At 32.6% G+C, this 20,247-nt stretch overlaps 4 protein-coding genes across 4 annotated transcripts; 2 read left to right on the top strand and 2 right to left on the bottom strand.

The window, feature by feature from the left end:
• On the bottom strand, positions 1-3,139 carry LOC119835472 (PAX-interacting protein 1-like; the record flags this gene model as incomplete). The annotated part of the gene is made up of 3 exons (XM_038360307.1): positions 2,945-3,139; positions 357-2,858; positions 1-66 (listed from the first exon to the last, which is right to left on the bottom strand). Coding segments are annotated over exons 1-3 (2,664 nt in total), but the record flags the coding sequence as incomplete, so codon positions are not given.
• A 2,578-nt stretch (positions 3,140-5,717) lies between these two features.
• LOC119834700 (serine protease gd-like) lies at positions 5,718-13,002 on the top strand. The gene is made up of 9 exons (XM_038359156.1): positions 5,718-6,031; positions 9,501-9,666; positions 9,937-10,047; positions 10,307-10,637; positions 10,831-11,042; positions 11,805-11,966; positions 12,177-12,292; positions 12,418-12,562; positions 12,722-13,002. The coding sequence occupies exons 1-9, from the start codon at positions 5,822-5,824 to the stop codon at positions 12,931-12,933; spliced, it is 1,665 nt and encodes a 554-aa protein (XP_038215084.1). The 5' UTR covers positions 5,718-5,821; the 3' UTR covers positions 12,934-13,002.
• A 485-nt stretch (positions 13,003-13,487) lies between these two features.
• Positions 13,488-15,743, top strand: LOC119834139 (N-glycosylase/DNA lyase). Its single transcript, XM_038358437.1, has 6 exons — positions 13,488-13,677; positions 13,758-14,093; positions 14,182-14,293; positions 14,541-14,711; positions 15,315-15,509; positions 15,609-15,743. Exons 1-6 carry the CDS (start codon positions 13,601-13,603, stop codon positions 15,696-15,698), a joined length of 981 nt encoding a protein of 326 aa, XP_038214365.1. The 5' UTR covers positions 13,488-13,600; the 3' UTR covers positions 15,699-15,743.
• A 7-nt stretch (positions 15,744-15,750) lies between these two features.
• LOC119834129 (beta-chimaerin) lies at positions 15,751-19,526 on the bottom strand. The gene is made up of 8 exons (XM_038358425.1): positions 19,340-19,526; positions 19,057-19,258; positions 18,604-18,834; positions 18,179-18,408; positions 17,711-17,962; positions 17,354-17,485; positions 16,665-16,770; positions 15,751-16,468 (listed from the first exon to the last, which is right to left on the bottom strand). The coding sequence occupies exons 1-8, from the start codon at positions 19,371-19,373 to the stop codon at positions 16,300-16,302; spliced, it is 1,356 nt and encodes a 451-aa protein (XP_038214353.1). The 5' UTR covers positions 19,374-19,526; the 3' UTR covers positions 15,751-16,299.
• Positions 19,527-20,247: the final 721 nt, after the last annotated feature.

Here is a 20,247-nt window from a genome sequence, read left to right as displayed (position 1 = left end):
CGTCTGCGCGTCCAGGTGGATCAGCTGCCGCCCGCCGCCGCCAGCTGTCCATGATACTTGTAGGGGCTGTAGAGATGTTATGGTTTTGATTAGATAGTATTTAAAGTGTGTAGGATGTGTTGTTCTTTTTTTCTGGTTCTGAAGGTAAGTTAAAAAGTTTATCCATTTTATTGATACAAACAGAATAAAATAGAAATGCTTATAGTTAAATAAAAGAATGTGTATTTTTTAAATGTTGCTTTTTGATTTTTATGCAGTCATTTAAATTAATATCTTAATCCATTTAAGCTAATTCTTCTTACTACAAGGTTAGCTGATAATAAAGTTATGTGTAATACTAGGATTAGTTTACATACCCTTTGTCCAACTCCAGTGGGTTGACCAATGGGTTGGCGTTGCTGTATGTATTGCTGCTGTTGCCAAGAAACATTCTGCCCACCCTGTACAATTTGCTGCCCACCTGGTGACACTATTTGCTGTCCACCACTATGAGTTATTATCTGCTGAATGCCTCCACCAGTAATTTGCCCTCCAGGCTGAGGAGACTGAGGCACCTGTGACAATACTTGTTGTCCCTGACCAACATTTTGACCAATTATTTGTTGTCCCGACTGGGATACAATTTGCTGTGGTGATTGAGCTATCACTACTTGGTGCTGCTGTCCCTGTTGGGTAATTACATGTTGCCCCCCTTGTGATAGAACTTGTTGAGTACCCTGAGTAAGTATTTGTTGTCCACCTTGATTGACTAATTGACCTCCTTGATGGACTATTTGGCTCTGTGATACTATTTGCTGTCCACCCTGTAGGGTAACTTGTTGATTTCCATGAACAAGTATTTGCTGTTGGCCAGTGTGCTGATTTATCAAAACTTGCTGTGGTGCTTGAACAATCTGTTGTTGTCCAGCATTGTTTAATAGTTGTTGTTTCTGTACCAGTATTTGATGATGTGTCTGACTTATTGCTTGACCTTGAGATCCAATGGATTGTTGTAAAATCTGTTGTGATTGTTGTACTCCATGCTGTGGACTCAGCTGAGACTGTTGGTTGTTTATCAATGCTTGCTGTTGAGTTTGCATAATCTGCTGCTGTAATATAACTTGGTTTTGGGGATTCCTTGACTGAACCAATGGACTCCTGATGATTTGGTGTTGACCTTGGACATTTTGAACCATTTGAATATTCTGCTGTCTCCATGTACCTTGCACTGGCATGTTTCCACTCTGTTGACCTTGTATTGATTGTTGTATTTGCTGACCAATGACAGACTGTTGAGAGGCATTACTTACTAATTGGCTTAGTTGTCCTTGATTGGATTGAGCTTGGGATGTAACAAGGCCTTGCTGAACTCCCATATTAAGATTTTGTTGCTGATTAGTCAAAGATTGAACAGTCTGCTGTTGGATCATGCCTTGATTTTGTGATGAAAGTTGTTGACCAGAGCTCATCATCTGTTGCTGGTTTATCACTTGATTTTGACCAAGGCTCTGGTTAAGTTTGGCATTTTGTAAGCTCTGTTGTAAATTTTGAGTTGACTGTGCCAATTGCTGAGCAATGTTTTGCACGGCACTTTGCTGACTTAAAGTAAGAGTTTGTTTTAGAGACATGTTTTGTTGATTAAGCTGTGCTTGCTGCAAATTATTTGCTTGTTGTAAATTATTGGCACTTTGACTCAGCATTTGACTAATGCTTTCAATTTGTTGTTGAGCAGAAGTCATAGATGTATTCTGTGATTGAGAAACATTTTGTGATTGTTGGACATGATGTTGATTACTTTGAATATGTTGCTGAATTTGACCAGAAATATTTTGATTCATCTGAGAAACGTTCGGCTGAGTAAAGCCTTGTTGTAACATTTGCATTCTGAGTTGATGTTGTTGTAGTAACTTTTGTTGTTGTATTTGTATTGCAGATAGCCCATGAGGTTGTGGTGACTGTTGAGTTTGTGTATAACCTTGTTGCATATTAGATTGTTGATTCTGAATATTAATATTTGCCTGTGAAATAGGAGGATTCTGTCCAAACTTCTGTATAAGCTGGGTGTTTTGTTGAACACCCTGTATTTGTACATTCTGATTTATTCCTTGTGGTAAAGATTTTGTGACAATACTTGTTGTGTTAGATGCAATTGTGTAGCCCATTGAGTTAGCATTAGAAGTTGTGACTGCTGAAGAATTAGCTGTCGATGGATTGTTATTCCAAGGCATTCTTTGCTTGAGTTTATCTAAAAGTGCTTTTGTATCTTCATTTTTACCTTCTGACATGTTTTGAGTTGGAACTTCGTTTTTAGCAATGCCTTCTTCAAAATCGAATCCTGTAATTGCACTAATACGATCCATTGGTTTTGGTGGCGGTGGCGGTTTTGGTATAACCAATAATTTAGGGTGAAATACCTCAGCCACTGCCTGTATTCTAGCTCGCAAGCTCTCCAAAACCCAGTCTGGAGTGACGATTTTAATTTTATAGGATAATGATAAGGCTGAATTATATTTTTTACTTGATGTCGAGCCACAGATCAAATGAGTACACTGACTATCTAAATTTAACTTCACTCTTCCACCATGATAAGATATTAGCGCAAATAATGATTTGGCATCGGCTGGAGTCACTTTGGATACACATGCAACAACATTTGAGAATATTTTATTCTTGCTAGGAAAGTATGGCTTTGTGTTTGCCAATTTTTTTAATCTAGCACAAGCAAGGACCCAATTTTCATTCACAGCAGGAATCTGATAGATGTCCTGAGCTTCATCGATGTCTGTATCGGCAGCATTTTGACCACAAATTAGATGAGTAACGTAGTCAGAAAAATATTTTGTATTTTCACCTCCACCTGACTGAAGTAACTGCATAATCTGTAAAAACAACAAAGCGCGAGACCAGTTAAACCACATATCGATACATAAATAAAAATAAAAACAAGAATAACATAACAACAAACCCTTTCCGAGACATCGCCAGAGAGGTAATATTTGACATCTTTAAAAATCGCCTCTTGAACTGTTAAAAAATCTATATCATCAACAATCGTTACCATTTTCTGTTTTACAAACTAATAAAAACACAAGTCTCAAATATTCATTTTTATATCATCTTTTGAGCGCCGAAAATGAAAACTAATGCCAGAGCCTCCATCATGATTACAAATAAATGTTGCCATTTGTTGTCACTTGTCAACTAATCTAGAAAAGACTTCTCCTTATTTAAGACAACTTATTAATTAAATAAAATATCTGTTGCGGCTTATTTATATGGGTGTTTTTTTAATAAAATTATGAACGTAATGTAAAATGTCCATTTTCCTATAAGTGTAAATTGACTCTGTTTTATGATATTTTCATAAACTCTAGCACGACTATTTTTAAGAGCGAAAAATAAAATGGTTGAAAATAATAAACCAGGGCGATACTCTGTGATTCAAATTCCTTGCCTTAAGGTGAACTATCTAAGTTTTAATTTAACATGAATTCACGTGTAGCAGTATCATAGCATGAATGTATTTTACATACTCTGTGGATAACTAGAGCCTGGATGAGCTAATGAGCAAGTCATTACCTTACGCGTGATGCTCACTTAACTTGCTCATTAGCTTATCTAGGCGTAAGGAAATGCTAGCTAGTTAGTGGGCTAGCTCTTATTGTAAAAAAAAATGAAGAAATATTAAGAATTAAATTATTTAATCAAATTGAATTAATTTAAGCTATGAGTATTGACTAATCACGAGAAAACGTCAAACAAACAATAAAAATGAATAAAATAAAAAAGGGGGTTTCAAATTCATTGTGCCCCTCAGACACGCAATAAAAGGTGGGTATCTCCTCGTGCTTATCATAAGTAAATTTGTTGTAGATACTTTTCTGTGGAAAATAACTTTGATAGTGACGTTTCATGCATGATGCAGGGAAATATCGATATTTGGAATTCTTACATGATGGTGTTGTAGTTTAATAATAATTGTAACGAATATTTAAAAAAATTAGCACCTACTTTAAACTTAAATTTTATATTGATGAGATTGTCATTGTCACGTAAAAAGGGTTATTAGGTACTTTATTCTTATATAGACTACTATATTTATTTATTTTGGCATCACTACCACAGAATTTAGTTCATACTTAGTGACGCGCGCTCTATAGCTTGTATCTACAGCTTTGTTATCTACACCTTCACTAAGATTATAAAGAGAAAGATTTGTGTCTTCGTTTGTTCGTTTAAAATGGCTAAACTTAAAAACTACTGTACTGATTTTAAAAATTCTTTCACCATTTGAAAGCTACGTTATCAGGGAGTATAGATATAGGCTGTATTTATTTTAGATTAGCGATCGCGGCTCCGTCCACGTGTATGTCGGTTTTCAGGACAAAAAGCAGCCTGTTTTTCTGATTTTTATATCATATTACTGCTACAAAGACCCTCAGTTTAATCCCATGTGTTCTGAATGGTTGTCTCATGGGTCGACTAAGAGGCGCCGCGGGCGAACGCTAGTGTATGCATATATGCGATACGGTAATGTCAAAACTAATAATAAGCGAAAAAAAATTATTAAATCTGTCTATTTATTACATCAAGAATCAGGGTTATATAATTAGCGCCTGGCCCGGTAACGGGCAGCCGCCGAGGGGGTCGCGGACGTATTTTAACTAGCTCCCGTGGCCCCTTCACTCAAGTGGCTAGACGGAACACAGTGGGGTTTTGGTCGGTAAGAATCCGACATAACCCATAGCTCCATCCCCGAGGGCCATGGGTATCTATGCAAGATTTCCCCACTATTAAAAAAAAGGGTATATAATTAATTTAGTATAATACATTAATGAACACCGATCACTTCAACATTCTTTTAGGAAATCCTAAATTAATTACCATTATACCAATACCACTTATTATCCTAATAATTATTTAATAATTTATATGATAAAATTAATTTATATTGTATTGTATTGGATAATTTTCAAAGGAACAATTTAGTTGATTCCATCATTAAAGTGTGTTTTTTAGGTTTTTTTTTCGTATTAGAATTCTAATATAATAGGAATAATAATAAGATATATTTTTATTTTGTTAGTTATGCATGCTCAGTTATTATTATTTATTATTGCGTTCTATAAAAAAACTAAAGCTTTAATTAAATTAAGCTTGCAATGATCGAGACCTGTATTTCTACGTATTTTAAAATTCATACTAGATACATAACGCACCACACTTTCTTTTAACGCTGTAGAAGTAGTTCGCGGAATAAATGTATCTTTATTCTTTACTTTCTCGTTGTGTCCGACTAGGACTTGGCAAGAAAGATACACATAAACAAGAACCCATTTAAAAGTAGAAACAAATAGCTGCCTAGTCCTTTCTTGGTACTTATAAATATAACACTTCTTAATTACTTAGACATAAACTCAAACATTTATTTATTCATTTATACTTCATATAGGATATGTAAATGTGATATACTGCAGTAATTATAAACGTGGGAGTTTGTAATGTGAATTTTTGTAACAAACTTGTTGTTACTCAGCTTTTGTTTTTTTTTCTTTGCACTTAAAAATTTGTCGGATATTATTTACTACTTTGTACATGGAAGAATTTACACAAGGAATTTGAATAAAGTGTCAAAATACCCCAGAATACATTATTATACATATAACGTACATGTTTAATTTCAAAGCGGTTTTGGTTTATTGGTTTTACCACGTTGGGATATTTTGTCGAGACGAGAATTACCGTGATGTCCAGTCCGAGTCCAACGAAGGCCTTGAAAACACGTCTAGTTGTATTAATAAAAAAGCTTAAAATGATACGCATTTAATAAATATACATAAAGATGTCGTGTTTGTGGTTCAGTGTATTTTTCATAGTGCTCTTGGAATATTTCACGGTTTGTGGCCAATATGTTCAGTCTCCATGCCCACAAATTTTTGATTACAAGTCCGATAATACGGGGATATATGGAACAATTCATTTGCAGCCTTTTGGATATGTGAACTCTGTTACATTAAAGGCTAATTTCACCATTGCTACAAGACTACCTTCTGTAAGTATTTTTTCATCCATCCAAAGACAAACTCATTAAGTCATACAGAAACATTGTGAACGCGTCGTGTATGTAGAATGACATTTTAAAAATATCCTTTGTTGAGAGGTGATTAAAATTAAAATAGTAATAAAGAAGGAACTACCGTATATAAGTGTATAATCTATGGAACTACCTGTCTCTACATCTAGATAACTGTACCTAAACTGAAATAACGCATATTAATGCATAGATTATATACTTATATACTTTTTAATGTTTAGCAATTTTCATTCCGGAATAATTTAAGTGAATGGAGAATATTCGTGAAACGCTGACATACGTATATTAATGTCAGAGGATAACATATGAATTATGTTTTTTGTTGTGACTTAATGCTTTTTCTGATATAAGATGTGATCTTTGTATATACAAGTGACAACATAATTGCTAGGTTGTTTTTAGTTCGGTATTATTTTATAGAAACGTTATTAATTTTTATGAATCAACATGTTGCATGCAGGTAATGAATAATGATTTCCCGATAAACGACTAAGTTAGGTACGAGTTTCCTTATCCCACATATTTTTTCCAATCGCAACATTATTTCAATTATAACCGTAACAATCAAACAATTGATGAGACACAGGGTTGGCGCCACGTTCACACGTGTATTTAAATAAAAAAAATGGAATAACTGCCCTCGGATGTTAAGTGAATTTTGGGATGTGGCTATAATAATTAAAGAGACCTAGCCGTAGAAAAAAAATTGATTAAAGTGCATTGCAGTGTAGTGCAGTGCAGTGCATTTAAAAAATCTACCTACCTACAAATGTTAGATTTGAAAAGTACTACAAAAATGAAGTTTAAGCATTTAATTTAAAGTAAATATATGTCGCATCAAGCTAATAGGATCTAAACAGGTAAATATTAGCCTTCACATTTCCTGTTTTTAGAGATCTGTGTTAAAAATTTTAAATATAAAAACGATTTTCAAAATTGCCTTATTCATAACATGTAAAATATATATTTTTAACTTGTATGAGCATCAAAATAAAACAATGGTAATGTGTATATTACGCTGTCCATGAGATAAAACTGAGATAAATGACATCCAGGGAATATGAAATTGACCTAATTAAGCTGGATCTTAAGGTATTATTTATCAAATTTACAAGCCAACAAGTAAGCTAATATACATATAAAATATATAGGGCGTATAATATATCAAAATACTTGATTCACTACTGAACCGAATCAATCGAATTTTAGTTACGCTTAGTAAAATTGTGTTCCTTTTTTATGCGCAGCTGATCGTATCATAACAAGGAAAAGATTTGTTAGAATCCCAACGACGCGAAGTGATTATCGTGCATCGATTTATAACTTTAACGTCACTATTTGTAATTACCTAATTAAAATAAACTTAAAGTACACATTGCTACACAATATAATCATTAACATCTACATACATTAATAATAAACTTATATAAAATTAAAGTCAAATAGTCAATTCTAATTCAAATAAAAAATAGCAACACGCGGGAGATACCAACTATCAAACAAAAAAGAAACATCAAAATAGGTTTACCCATTAAAAAGTTGTGAGGTAACAAACACAAAAAAAAGAGTAGAATTGGGTACCTCGTTTTTTGTTCAAATTGGTTGAGTTTTTGTTGGTAGTAAAATTTAAAAGACTTAAAATTATTACAGTAGTAAGTTTAATTATTACTAATTTACATATAATATAGTAGATATTTCTATTTTTTATTATCAACATCCACCTCAACCTCAACCTGGGCCATCCTGGGCTAAGCCGAGCCGAGCGGCTGGAACAAACATATAAAAACTTAGATCGATGATAATTAAATGTACATATACGTAGGTATTAATAATAGGATACATAATAATTAGTCATTGTACACACACGTAAGCAATGAAAATCTGCTTGAATAAACTTTGTTATTTTCATCACAATAAATGGCAACTTTGTCGTCATTTAACATTTAAATAAAATTGAATTAATATCTCTTCAAAATTAGTGAAATATCTGTATTTTGATATTATTGCGACACATTCCAAATGAATCGCGTGTTTTCCTCGTCGGAGCAGACCCTCTAAGTATTAGGAACATTGAACTTGAACGCGAGCGGTGAAATGACATAAACCTGTCCTTATAATAATGAGACCAAACAGAGCTAAATGTCGTTTTTTTTTTTCGATTTGGGGAACGACTACTACTCGCTTAACTTTTTACATTTTAGAAGTGGTTTAAATTTATATTATTATTTTTTTGTTAGAAAAGCAAAATTATTATTATTTTTTAATTTTTAGTGTTCTTTGCCTTTGACACATAGTATACGTCTGTATATTATATTTAAGATTGTTAAAAATAATATACAGACGTATAAAATGAAAAACAGATTGACTGATCTTTCAACGCACAGCCCAAACTATTGGACCGATCGTGCTGAAATATGGCATTCAGATAGCCACTATGGTTTAGGCATCCGCTAAGAAAGGATTGATAAATTCGGACACCAAGGGGACAAAAACGTGTACTAATATATATATAATAACAGCTAGATTGATATGAAAATAATGATTTTAAGAAAGTGTTAGTGGTATATGTCCGAAGTCATGTCCAATGATAATAATATATATATGGCCTCTAAAGTATGCTTTTTATAAACAGTTGAATTACTACAACAAAATTCCACAGCAATGTGATCTATGTGGGTAAAACCCGCGATCTATGGCAGAAGTCGCGGGCGGAAAGCTAGTTATTTATACGATGAACAGAACCTCCTCCAGATTTGTTTGGTCATCATTATAACATCATTTATTTATTCATAATGACTCAATTGGTTGGCTTTATTTGTAATTTGTATAAGTACCTAATGTCTAACTTAAAATGCTTGCTAGCTAGGTATTTTCTATGTTTAAACGCTTTTGGATTGGTTTTACACTTGATCTACTGAGATATTGTGAAAATATTTATTAATCATAAGCAGCCCCTTTATTATAAGTTATTCGTTGTTTTTACATAGTTATTGAACTAAAATCAATATACACCTATTCCGAATGCCGCTCTTACCAAGATAAATCGACAAGATGCTTATTCATTTAAAAGTCACTTAGTTCAAACTCGACAACCTACTCTCTGGTCACTTAGTCCGTACAGCACAATTTAACACAATTATTCTTATATTTATTGGCCACCTAATAGTTGTTAACTTTGTGGTATATACTTAAACCTCATGCATTTTCATCGTCAGGATATTCGTCAATTGTTATGTTAATGTTATGTTGATTCCGACTCCATCGTTACTGACAAAAAGTCTCAGCCTGGCAGGTCATAGAGGGCTGATCACCTACTTGTCCGTAACGAAAATAGATCTGAGAAACAGATTTGAACTGCATCTCTCATATACCCCACAAGGGGACATGGAAAATTGTTTTAATTTTAATCTCTTTTTTTAATTTACAGAGTTACGTTGGTAACATACAGCTGCTGAGCCAAGAATTGAATGTGCTTCAAGATTTCAACCGCGGGGCGCCAATTGACTATCGAGTGAATTTTCCCGTTAGTTCGCCTTTGCCCCGTCTGACAGGACTTTCGGCAAACGATAACCTGCTCTGTTATGGATCTGGTGGTAAGAATGTTGAAAATAAAATAAGATAAATATGGAAAATTATGCACATCAAAATGAGATTTAGACTAAAAATTATTCATTGATAGTCTACATAAAAGCAGACCTTCAATTTATTATTGATTATGAAATTAAGAAAAAACAAAATCATGTCTTTGTTATTTAACTTCCAATTATAAGTAGTTAGGTTAGGTAAGTGCATGTGTATACAGCAAGCTTTCGTTTAAAACATTGTTTATTGTTATATTAATATCGTTTCCTATTCCGTTACAGATATCCCTGGTCCCGCGCAATATGTGACTACGATAAGTCTACAACACTCCTTGTTCCTTCGAAACGATTTCAATGGCGTTTATGAACCACATCGACCAACTTATCCTTCAGGTACAAAACTTAGAATATACACTTTATATTATATCCTAGTTCTAAAGAATATACTAGAATAAGTCTGCAAGAACCTAATTCTAAACCAATTTTTATTGTCATAAGAATTCATTAGGTTCAATTCAACGGCCAGATTTGTGAAAAAAAGAATTTTATGTTGAATTCAATAAAAATTACAAAAATATCTTTTAAAGGTTATATACCCAATATAACCTTTAAAAGATATTTCATCTGACTAATATTAACAAGTGTTTTCTAGATAACCAATTCCACATTGAAAAAATCAATCAACCGAATCGGCAATCAGAATTCGAGGTGTATAAAATATCACAACAGACACCCGTATATAAGCAGCCACCGCCACCTCCGCCACCACGACGTCCAGAAATAATATATGCGGAAATCATTACGGAAAGACCTCAAAGGCCTCCACCACCGCCTCCACCGTACAGAGAACCAGAATATGAAGTTTATGAAACGCCAATCTTCACAAATGAGCAAGAATTCGAAAGACCTATAGTGATCCCGCCGAAACGTACGCAGCGCCCAAAAATAAAAACAACAACTACCACTACTACGGAAGCCCCCAGGTAAAAATAAATATGTTTTCTATTATACTTAAATTCCAGTACGTCTTACGGTTTTTATCTCATATTTAGATATAGATTTAAATCATATCTCATATTTAGGGGCAAGTGTGGATGTGGAGTAATTTAAATATGAAATTTAAGATTCATAGATTTCTAATTTGGTCAATGTGAATAATTTTCATTATCTTTTCAGAACAATTCCCAATCCAGAACCTTTAAACACCCAATCGTCGTCGCAATATGATACATGTGGAGTGACGTCAGAAAACGTTCCCTTGATATTTCAGGGTAGTAGTTACCAAAGAGGCGATTGGCCGTGGTTGGTTGCTATCTACAGGCGAAGGACGAGCAGTCTGAGTTACATCTGTTCGGGAACGTTAGTATCGGATCAACATATTATCACAGGTAATGCCCAAGATTAATTTTACTTGAATGTGATCAATACAACAATTGACTTATTGTAATAATAAAATAGCTGCATTTACTAAATTCTCGAGACTACAATTTCGTTTGATTCGTTTGTCTGACCTAAAGCACAATACACATTATGCATTAAGCCGTTATGCTCTTCCAAAAATATGATATGATTTGTTTAAATACCCTCGTTTAAAACATTTTGAACCGACTTCAAAAACAGGTTCTCCATTCCGACTGTTTTTTTTTTTGAGTTTGTTACCTCATAACTTTTCATTTCATAAACCGATTTTGATGAATCTCTTTTTTTTCAAAGCTGATGCTCTCCGCAAGATCCGATTAGCATAAGAAGGCGGTTTAGTATTTTGTTAAAAATAATTATTTATCATTTACTAGCTGGCCCGGCAGACTTCTTACTGCCTCAATCGATGAATAAAAGACCTAAATTGCTTAGATAACAGTGAGTGATTATAATTTTATATGAACTTTATGGAATAGCAATAAAGTACAAATTGACTCTAGAATACGTTTGTATGGGAAATAGAAAAGGGCTGTTTTTATGGTTTTCCCGGAAATTATTCGATTTTTTCTCGCCTTTTAAACCTTCCATAGATCTCACGAACATTTCAATTTCTAAGATAAGATAAATCCGTGCAGCCGTTCTCGAGTTTTAGTGAGACTAACGAACAGCAAATCATTTTTATATATATAGATATAAGATATTTATTTATTGTATTTTCTTCACCCCTACAGCGGCGCATTGCATGCAGGGGAAGAACTCAATTACATCCATAAAAGACATCGTTGTGAAAGTTGGTGTGTACAATCTTGAAGACTGGGGCGATGACATCACCGTCACTCTGAAGCTGAGCAGTGCTGCCATACACGAATCATATAACGCCACTAATCTAGCAAGTAAGAGGACTATTCCTAGAATGTTGCTTGCCATACCGTTTTATCAAAAATCATAGAATGGCGGGAAAATCCTATATTTAATTTCATACGTATATGTATACGTATATAGCATTATTATTTTTGAGAATGTACAATTATTCTTCATTTAGTATTTTCACCATGATTCTTTTTGGTGGTATTTATCGATAAATTTTTTTTTTTTTTTTGCAGATGATATCCTCGTGATGACTTTAGAAAGACCGGTGACTTTTAACGCTAATATTATACCGGCGTGTCTATGGACTAGTAACGCGGACTTGAATCGTATTGTGGGCACTACTGGCGTGGTGAGTTAAAAAAAAAAGAAGTAAAATCATTCACTAGCATAATTTTCGAGTTATAATTACTATATATATAGTATATTTATTGTTATATTTAATGGAGATTAATTACACACATTACTCTTTAATAGGTAACAGGATGGGGAGCGTCCGAACTGGGCCCGGGCGGGTCGGGAGAACCCCGTATGGTACGAATGCCGGTTGTCAGTACCAAGGAGTGTAGAGCTAGCAAACCCGAATTTCATAGATTAACGTCACATAAAACTTTATGTGCAGGTATTGTGACTTTTTTATAGTATTTTGCTGAATAAATTCTTGAACTTTTTTTTATTTATTTCCAATAACATTGTGTGAACTCAAATAGAAACAAGATTACAATTTTGTGCACCTGTTACATTGATGGATATTTAATTAAAGTTGTTTATTTTATTTTAGGTGATAAAAAAGGAGCGGGTCCCTGTTTAGGAGATTCGGGAGGTGGACTTTACATACTCGACAACGGGCGTTGGAGGTTACGAGGCGTAGTCTCATTATCCCTCGTATCACAGAACGGGGACCACACTTGTAATCTAAATGAATATGTTGTGTTTACTGACACTGCTCAGTATATACCTTGGATTAAGGAGAAAATGAAGAAGGACACTTAGTTAGCGAAAATTGTTTAAATGAATATTGCATTTTTGTAAATGACAAAAAATACATAATTTAAGTCATAACTTTTTTATTTCATTGTTTTAATTTATTTTTAATTTTATAAATTTCTAAAGCATCATTCGAATGTAAGAGTCGAGCACGTTTCGAATTGGGTCAGCTCGCACTGGTTTAAAGGTACTACACAGAAGGTCCATGGCATGAAATAGTAGCATGTGAATGCTAGCGCGTTACATTCGAGACTGGCGGAACCGGAGGCCTGTATACTTTTTCCCACGCTTTCCAGTCGACTCCCTCATTTCCGTCCTCAATTCATTCTCTGTCCTTTACCCCTAAAAGGGCAACGCATTTGTAGAGACCCTACCATTTGGAATGTTCATGGGCGATAGTGATCGCTTACCATTAGGCGAACTACAAGATCAATTGAATAAAAAAATCGGTCATATGTTATAGAAAAGTTAGGTAATTAACTTTTATTCATGTAGGTTTCTAAACTGCAATTTCACCATGGCATTTGGCAATGACAGCTGTTGTCATTAGTGACTTTGGCATTTCGCACAATTATTACAAATTACAATGTTTGCAGTTCGCGGTATTTTGGAATAATAACAAATTCAATCAAATTAATGACAACATTCTGATCCATAACACGAATGCTAAAAAATGGGTTGGCACAAAATTCCATACAAAGCTCATGAACTCCAACTACTTGGTACATTGAACGGTGGTCAAAGCTTCAGGTAAATTAAAATATTGAAAGTGGTCGACATTCAGATATTTTTTTTATCAAACAAAATTACTAAAATGCTTATAATTTTAGGTGGACTTATAATAGTAATCTGAATGAGTGGACTGGTATTTTTGCTAAAACTTTATGGAAGTTACAGCAAATAGATAATGGTTTGCAATATCAAGTGATTGGTTCTTTATTAACCAAAAAAGAGATAAAAGAAGAAATGGATGATACATTTAAAAATTTGTTAAGAAATTATTTCCGCCTTGATGTTGAATTGAGCAAACATTATAAAATATGGTCTGAAAAAGATGAACTATTTAAAACAGCCTGTGTTCAATTTTATGGCATAAGAATGCTAAATCAAGAACCAGTCGAAAATCTATTCTCTTTTATATGTAGTCAAAATAATCATATATCCAGGTAATCATAAATTCTTATCAAATAAATTCTTATTGCTTAAATGGATGTCTTCATCATACATTTGACACTATTCCATTTGAATTTTAAGGATATCAGCTATGGTTGAAAAGCTCTGTACACAATATGGAGATAAAATATGTGAAGTGGATGGTACATCATATTATGCATTTCCAGAAGTTAAAAACCTTGCACAACCCAAGGTAATATTCAATATATATATACCAGCAGCCTGCACTGACTTCGCCCTTGGTACATCTATAAGCTTCCTCAATAAATGGACTATCTAATACTGAAAGGATTTTCAAATTGGACCAGTACTTCCTGAGATTAGTGCTTCAACCAAACCAACAAACTCTTCAGCTTTATAATATTAGCAAAGATATAGATTCTAATGCATTTGCTGTTAATTTATTTACAAATTATAAAAGATAAAACTTATTGTGACAGGTGGAGTCTAAATTACGTGAATTAGGCTTTGGATACAGAGCTAAGTTCATACAGAAATCAGCAGAACAAATTGTGGATTTGGGAGGTGACAATTGGTTTAGTGATCTACAAGAAATGAAGTACAAAGATGCTAGAGCTGAACTGATGAAATTGTGTGGTATTGGACCTAAGGTGAGTATTTAGAATGAAGAAAAATACACAACTTTCTATTCCTATAAATAATTATTTTATTGATCAAACACTAAGGTTTTTTTTAATTTAAAATTTATAGCAATAATGTAATAAAACCTGTATCCAGAATTTAAATATTTTAAAATTTAGTTTTAGGTCTCAATACAAACTAATTGAAACATGTTTCTCAAGTAAGACTTGTAAAAAGTCAGGGCTTATATTTTATGTTTGATGTAGAATTAAATCAAGTCAGTAGTTATTAAAAAAATCAAAATTACGCCATAATCTCTGTAGCATTTCCCATAGCATGAATTATTTCAGGGATTTGAGATTGCATATCACATAATTTTTTTCCACAATTCATGATCTCTTGAAAATAAGCATACTGAACATTTTTTTTTAATCCAACCTACTAAACTCTGGAATTAAAAAAATCTCATTCTCATTAGATTCAGTGAAAAAGGGTAAATCATGTCTCAAATTCCCACAAAATGCTTGAAAATTTTCAAAAATCACCTTACGTAATTAATGGAGACCACCTTCTACAACCATTTCATATATTTAAATTCTATCAAAGGTGTAAGATCTATTTTTTATTTGCAGGTTGCAGACTGCATTTGTTTGATGTCATTAAATCATTTAGAAGCATTGCCAGTGGACACTCATGTGTATCAAATAGCTGCTCATAACTATTTACCTCATTTAAAAGGAAAGAAGACTGTCACTGAAAAAATGTATGCTGAGATTGGTGACCATTTTAGAAATCTCTATGGAGATATGGCAGGATGGGCACACACAGTAAGTATTTTTTTGGTAATTGACATAATTGAAGAAAATTATATCAGTAATGCATGATTGGACATGCCTTCACTTTTTAATCTTGAACTTTATTTTTAGGTATTATTCTGTGCAGATTTAAAGAAATTTCAAATAAAAGGTAGTAGTGAAAGTGAAAACGAAGTACCTAAAAAAAGAAAAAAAAGGTGACAAATAAAAAAAGTAAAGGATATGATTTAAACATGTTTTTGTTTACTTTCCCTATTTTTATTAAAAAAAATAAGAAAATGTTAATGGTTGCTTGCTTTTATATCTCAACAATTATTCATAATAAATAAAGTACATTCTTCATGTTATTTAACAAAAAGTGTAAACATTTTTGTATTCAAACCAATTCTAATGGTTACATCAGCTTGGAATGCTTTTAAAACTACTAATTATTAGATCCAATATCACATTTTTCATACAAAACATTCACAGTTTGAATAAACCTTTTTATAATTGCACACATGATTATTCTTTTTTATGATTCATCCAACTTATATGAGATACATTGAATATAAAGTTAATATATATGTATAATCTAAACGATATACTACTAGATTTTAAAATAAATGTCAAAATCAGTCAAATTAGCAATAATAAATACTATTATCTATAGCTGTTACCTTATTTCATTATTATTGACATACCTTTATATACTTGATTTATGTCTTAATCTAATGTATTCTAATGAAGTCTTGGTTTTAAGTGCATTGTCAAAGAATACACTGTAACTGTAGCCTATTTTTCACGAGCTTGAGAATACTGTTTATTTATTATTGTAATATATTTGAGGGCAATATTCAATAAGTGCTTGTAAAGCGCGAATTTCAAAGGATAGATCTGTTATAGCGGGCGGCGTAGCTACCAAAGTCGGCGCAAAAACTGTACTCAAATTGTGTGGCGACATTTTGTTCACCTCGGCATGTTGTGCGACTCTGTTAAAAGAAAATTTATAAAAAAAATGATAAGTAGGTATACTTATTCAAACGTTATTTGATGGAAAAAAATACATTTATTGTACTGTTTCCGCTGTGTGGCATTTTAAAAAATATTGCATATCTTAATATATATCCATTTTATAATTAAAAAAAAAAAAATATATATATATATATTTATTTAAGTTGTACTTACCTATGCAAGTGTTGAACCATATATTGTAAACAGTTAAAATGCGCGGGAGGCAGTGAATCCAAACATTCTCGCAACATCGCAACTTGCACCACCGTTGTTTTCATTTCTATGAATATTTTAGAAATATTGTTTAATCATAGAATTCATATACTCTAAATTCTAGAAGCTTAATTAGAATTCAGGCAAATTTATTATAAGGTTAAAATTTATCGATTAATTGATAAACATAATCAAATCCTTCTACGCGTTAATTGTAATCCATTAATTTTGACTAGAGGCTCATAACATTACCATTAGACAAATACAGAGATACGCCTCGCAAGCGATCTGCGCAGTGTGGCACGTGGCGAATCACGAATATTTATAATAGCTTTTTCGCTTTTACAAACACACTGAAGCATTTAAGCAAAAGTTATAATTGTCAACAAATTCATCTTTTTGTCTGCTTGTGTTTATATATATTTCTTCACCATATTACTAAGATACTGATTGACTGCTCAACTAATTGAATTATTGATCTGTGTGAGCACTTATGTATCTTCTGTGACTGAATGGATCCCATAGCAGCCCACTCATGTGTACTGGTCATTTAATATGACTTGAACCAGATGCTGTGACTAGATTGTTGGACTCGTAATAGTGTATATGTATAACAACTCACTGAAAAACTATAATATATTATAACTTACGGATTGCATTGATCAACTTAGGATGAACCTCATATGTGATGAGGGGGACAGGTAACAGCCTTAAGTATAACTTCAATGTGCCCGCCACTACATTTATATTGCTGTATACACTCAAATCTGTTGCTTCACCATCTAAAAAGTAATATGAAGAAAGGATAAAAATTTGAAATAGGAACAAATTAATTTTCTAATTTAATCATTGCACGAATGTTTTCAATTAAAATTTAAAATTTTTGAAGTTCAACATAACTTTTTAAATTCTGATAAGGTTAAATGAGACTAGAGCCATTCTTATTGCAGCTTGTATAATTGTCTCTCAAGTGTATAAGATTCTTTTATAAACGATAAAAGAATCACCTCTATCAAAAGCCAATTTCAGAGCCTCAATTTCATCAGCAAAGCCTGATACTCTGTAAATCCCTTCCGAATCCAATCCTCTACTTTCAATCTCATTAACACATTTCCTCACAACAAATGGTAAGGTGCTAGAATGTGCATTCAATAATGTTGTTAGATCAATGCCAAAAACACCTCTGAGTTTCTTCAAGTCTGGTACACAATGATTTGGCACCCTTTCTGAGCATTTGGAATGTGCTATGAAACCACAATCTGAAATAGAATTTTTAATTATAAAATTATTGATTGCTTATGTTCGATGTGCTGGGGGCACTAGGGTAGTGAAAGAAGTTTTAATTCTGAATTTTTACTATTTCCTTAATTTATCATGTTAAGTACATTTAAAAACAATTTCAATTCGAATATTGTTTAATAAATATTTTAAGTAATGATTGTATTTTTCTAAAAGTGTTCATGAGTGACATTTACCTTCACATTTGACTCCTTGTGCAGTAAATCCCCATAAAAAGTTAGCACACAACTCGCACCAGTTAAGGCCTTTAAAAGTATGCACCTTAAAGCTATGTGACTTTGAATATTTATATAATGGTGGGGGATCTTCCAGGGTTGGTGTTAAGTTGAATGGTGGTTTTCTGTCACTGTGTATTTCTTGTTTAGTATCAGACTTCAAAAAAATGGGACTAGCTCTGTTGGATTCTCTGTTGAAGTGAGTTAAGATATTTAGTCTCTCAAAAATAATTCAAAATTTTGATTCAAAGATTGTAAGTAGCTCAATAAACCTTTTAAAAATATTGTTATTTCCCATGAATTAAAAAATTATATGAAATTTTCATTTATGGAATATAAAATTAAGTTAATACAATAAAAGAACAATAAGATATTTCTTCACTCACTGATGAATTTGTGACAGGGTTTTTAATTTCTTCCTATTAAGAGTGACATATGGGCTCTCAGTGTAATTAGCTCTTGAGTTTATCATCTCCAAAATGTGATGAGCTTTCAACTCCATGTGACAAGTGATAAGACCATCGGCAACCAAATCATATATTGTATCATATCTTTTGTCTTTTATGTAATGGGTTCCATCATAATACAACTTGTAGTGGTGTATTCTGTCATCAAATCTGTCAGATATGAAAATGCCACATAAGTTTTATAAATAGAATGTAACACACAACAATACATGATGATGTATAGAATGCATTATTAATTGGGTTTTCCCAATTAATAAAGCTACATGGACCTTACACAAATTTAGGTAAAAGGTTAAATATTGACATATATTCTGATTAATTTTGTTAAAACTAATTAACTTTATTTTTTTTAAGTAAATAAATGTTTATTACTTCCAAGAGAGTGTATAAAAATCATTGTATTCGTTTCCTTTTCTTATTAGAAATGAACCGTTGGGTTCGTCTTCCAGTAGTAACGTAGCTTCCTTATGCCCCATTATACCGTGATATTCTTTGCCGTAAAACTCTGGCCTATTAGGACAATTTTCACAAATAATATGGTTCGGTAAAGGCGCTTCCATCTGAATGCGGTAAACTAAAATTTAAAACAATAAATGCATTTTAAAACCAATATTGCGGTTGCAGCTTTCTCTTCAATGCAAAGCGAATTACTAACGTTCTGGTTTCCAAATGCTTTTAAGGTTTTCCATTGTTTTTCACTTATTTTATACAGATCTTAAATTTACGATGACAACTAGGAATAAACTAATACATTAACTTAAGGGCGAAACACCTGAAATGTTCATAAACAAAACAAATACAAATCCCAATCACAAATAAAAAAATGGAATCTGGAAAACGGATGTGACAACTGACAAATGACAATATGAATGTGACACATATAAACTTGACACTGGCAAATAGTTAAAACTTATTGCCATAAAGGAAAAAAAAAAGGAATGTGACACATGACAGATTGTTTTTTTTATATATATTTATGGTAATAAGTCTTAGCTATTAATCAGCAGATTCTGGTTAATAAGTTCATTTATGGTCCTACATTCATATAGTTGTAGTCGTAGTTCTATACTACATATTTGATCGTTGACGCCGAAAGCATCAGTCTCAAAGTCATCAAAGTCGTCTCATCGTTCATCCACCGTCTAAGAGAGAAGTCATCAAGACACATAATTCATCCATCGTCTATGATTATCTATATAGCCATATAGCTATAGCCATATAGGTACGTTTAAATGATTTCTTTTTAAATAAACTCGTTTCAAGAAATTACATCGCTCAGAAGTTTACAATATGTACTAACAAAAATATTATTAAATTATTCGTATAAAAGGTTTAAATTTATCGAATCTATCTACCTAATATATTTTTTTATCATTTATTGTATTTCAGATTAACGGCTACGTAGATGCAGTTTATTTATCATTTTGTAAGATCATATATACATAGGATAATTAGGTTTTTATTTGTTGAACGTACAACATTACGTTACACTTTTTCTGCTAATTTTATACTCTGTGGATTTTCGAAGAGGCACTATGTCATTTTTACGACTTATAAAGTGTG

The sequence above is a fragment of the Zerene cesonia genome, chromosome 2 (genome assembly GCF_012273895.1).
Source record: "Zerene cesonia ecotype Mississippi chromosome 2, Zerene_cesonia_1.1, whole genome shotgun sequence".
In the NCBI taxonomy this organism is placed as follows: Eukaryota; Metazoa; Arthropoda; class Insecta; order Lepidoptera; family Pieridae; genus Zerene; species Zerene cesonia.
This window is presented reverse-complemented; position numbering and strand designations above follow the sequence as displayed.

Bases quoted from the DNA above. Each gene is read 5' to 3' on its own strand.
- LOC119834700 (XM_038359156.1), top strand. From the start codon at position 5,822: ATGTCGTGTTTGTGGTTCAGTGTATTTTTCATAGTGCTCTTGGAATAT. The intron at 11,043-11,804 runs GTAATGCCCAAG...TCACCCCTACAG, and splicing joins GGATCAACATATTATCACAG to CGGCGCATTGCATGCAGGGG. The intron at 12,563-12,721 runs GTATTGTGACTT...ATTTTATTTTAG, and splicing joins ACATAAAACTTTATGTGCAG to GTGATAAAAAAGGAGCGGGT.
- LOC119834139 (XM_038358437.1), top strand. From the start codon at position 13,601: ATGGGTTGGCACAAAATTCCATACAAAGCTCATGAACTCCAACTACTT. The intron at 14,294-14,540 runs GTAATATTCAAT...TTATTGTGACAG, and splicing joins AAAACCTTGCACAACCCAAG to GTGGAGTCTAAATTACGTGA. The intron at 15,510-15,608 runs GTAAGTATTTTT...CTTTATTTTTAG, and splicing joins TGGCAGGATGGGCACACACA to GTATTATTCTGTGCAGATTT.
- LOC119834129 (XM_038358425.1), bottom strand. From the start codon at position 19,373: ATGGAAAACCTTAAAAGCATTTGGAAACCAGAAC. The intron at 18,835-19,056 runs GTAATAAACATT...CATATCTGACAG, and splicing joins TTTTATACACTCTCTTGGAA to ATTTGATGACAGAATACACC. The intron at 16,771-17,353 runs GTAAGTTATAAT...AAATATTCATAG, and splicing joins TAAGTTGATCAATGCAATCC to AAATGAAAACAACGGTGGTG.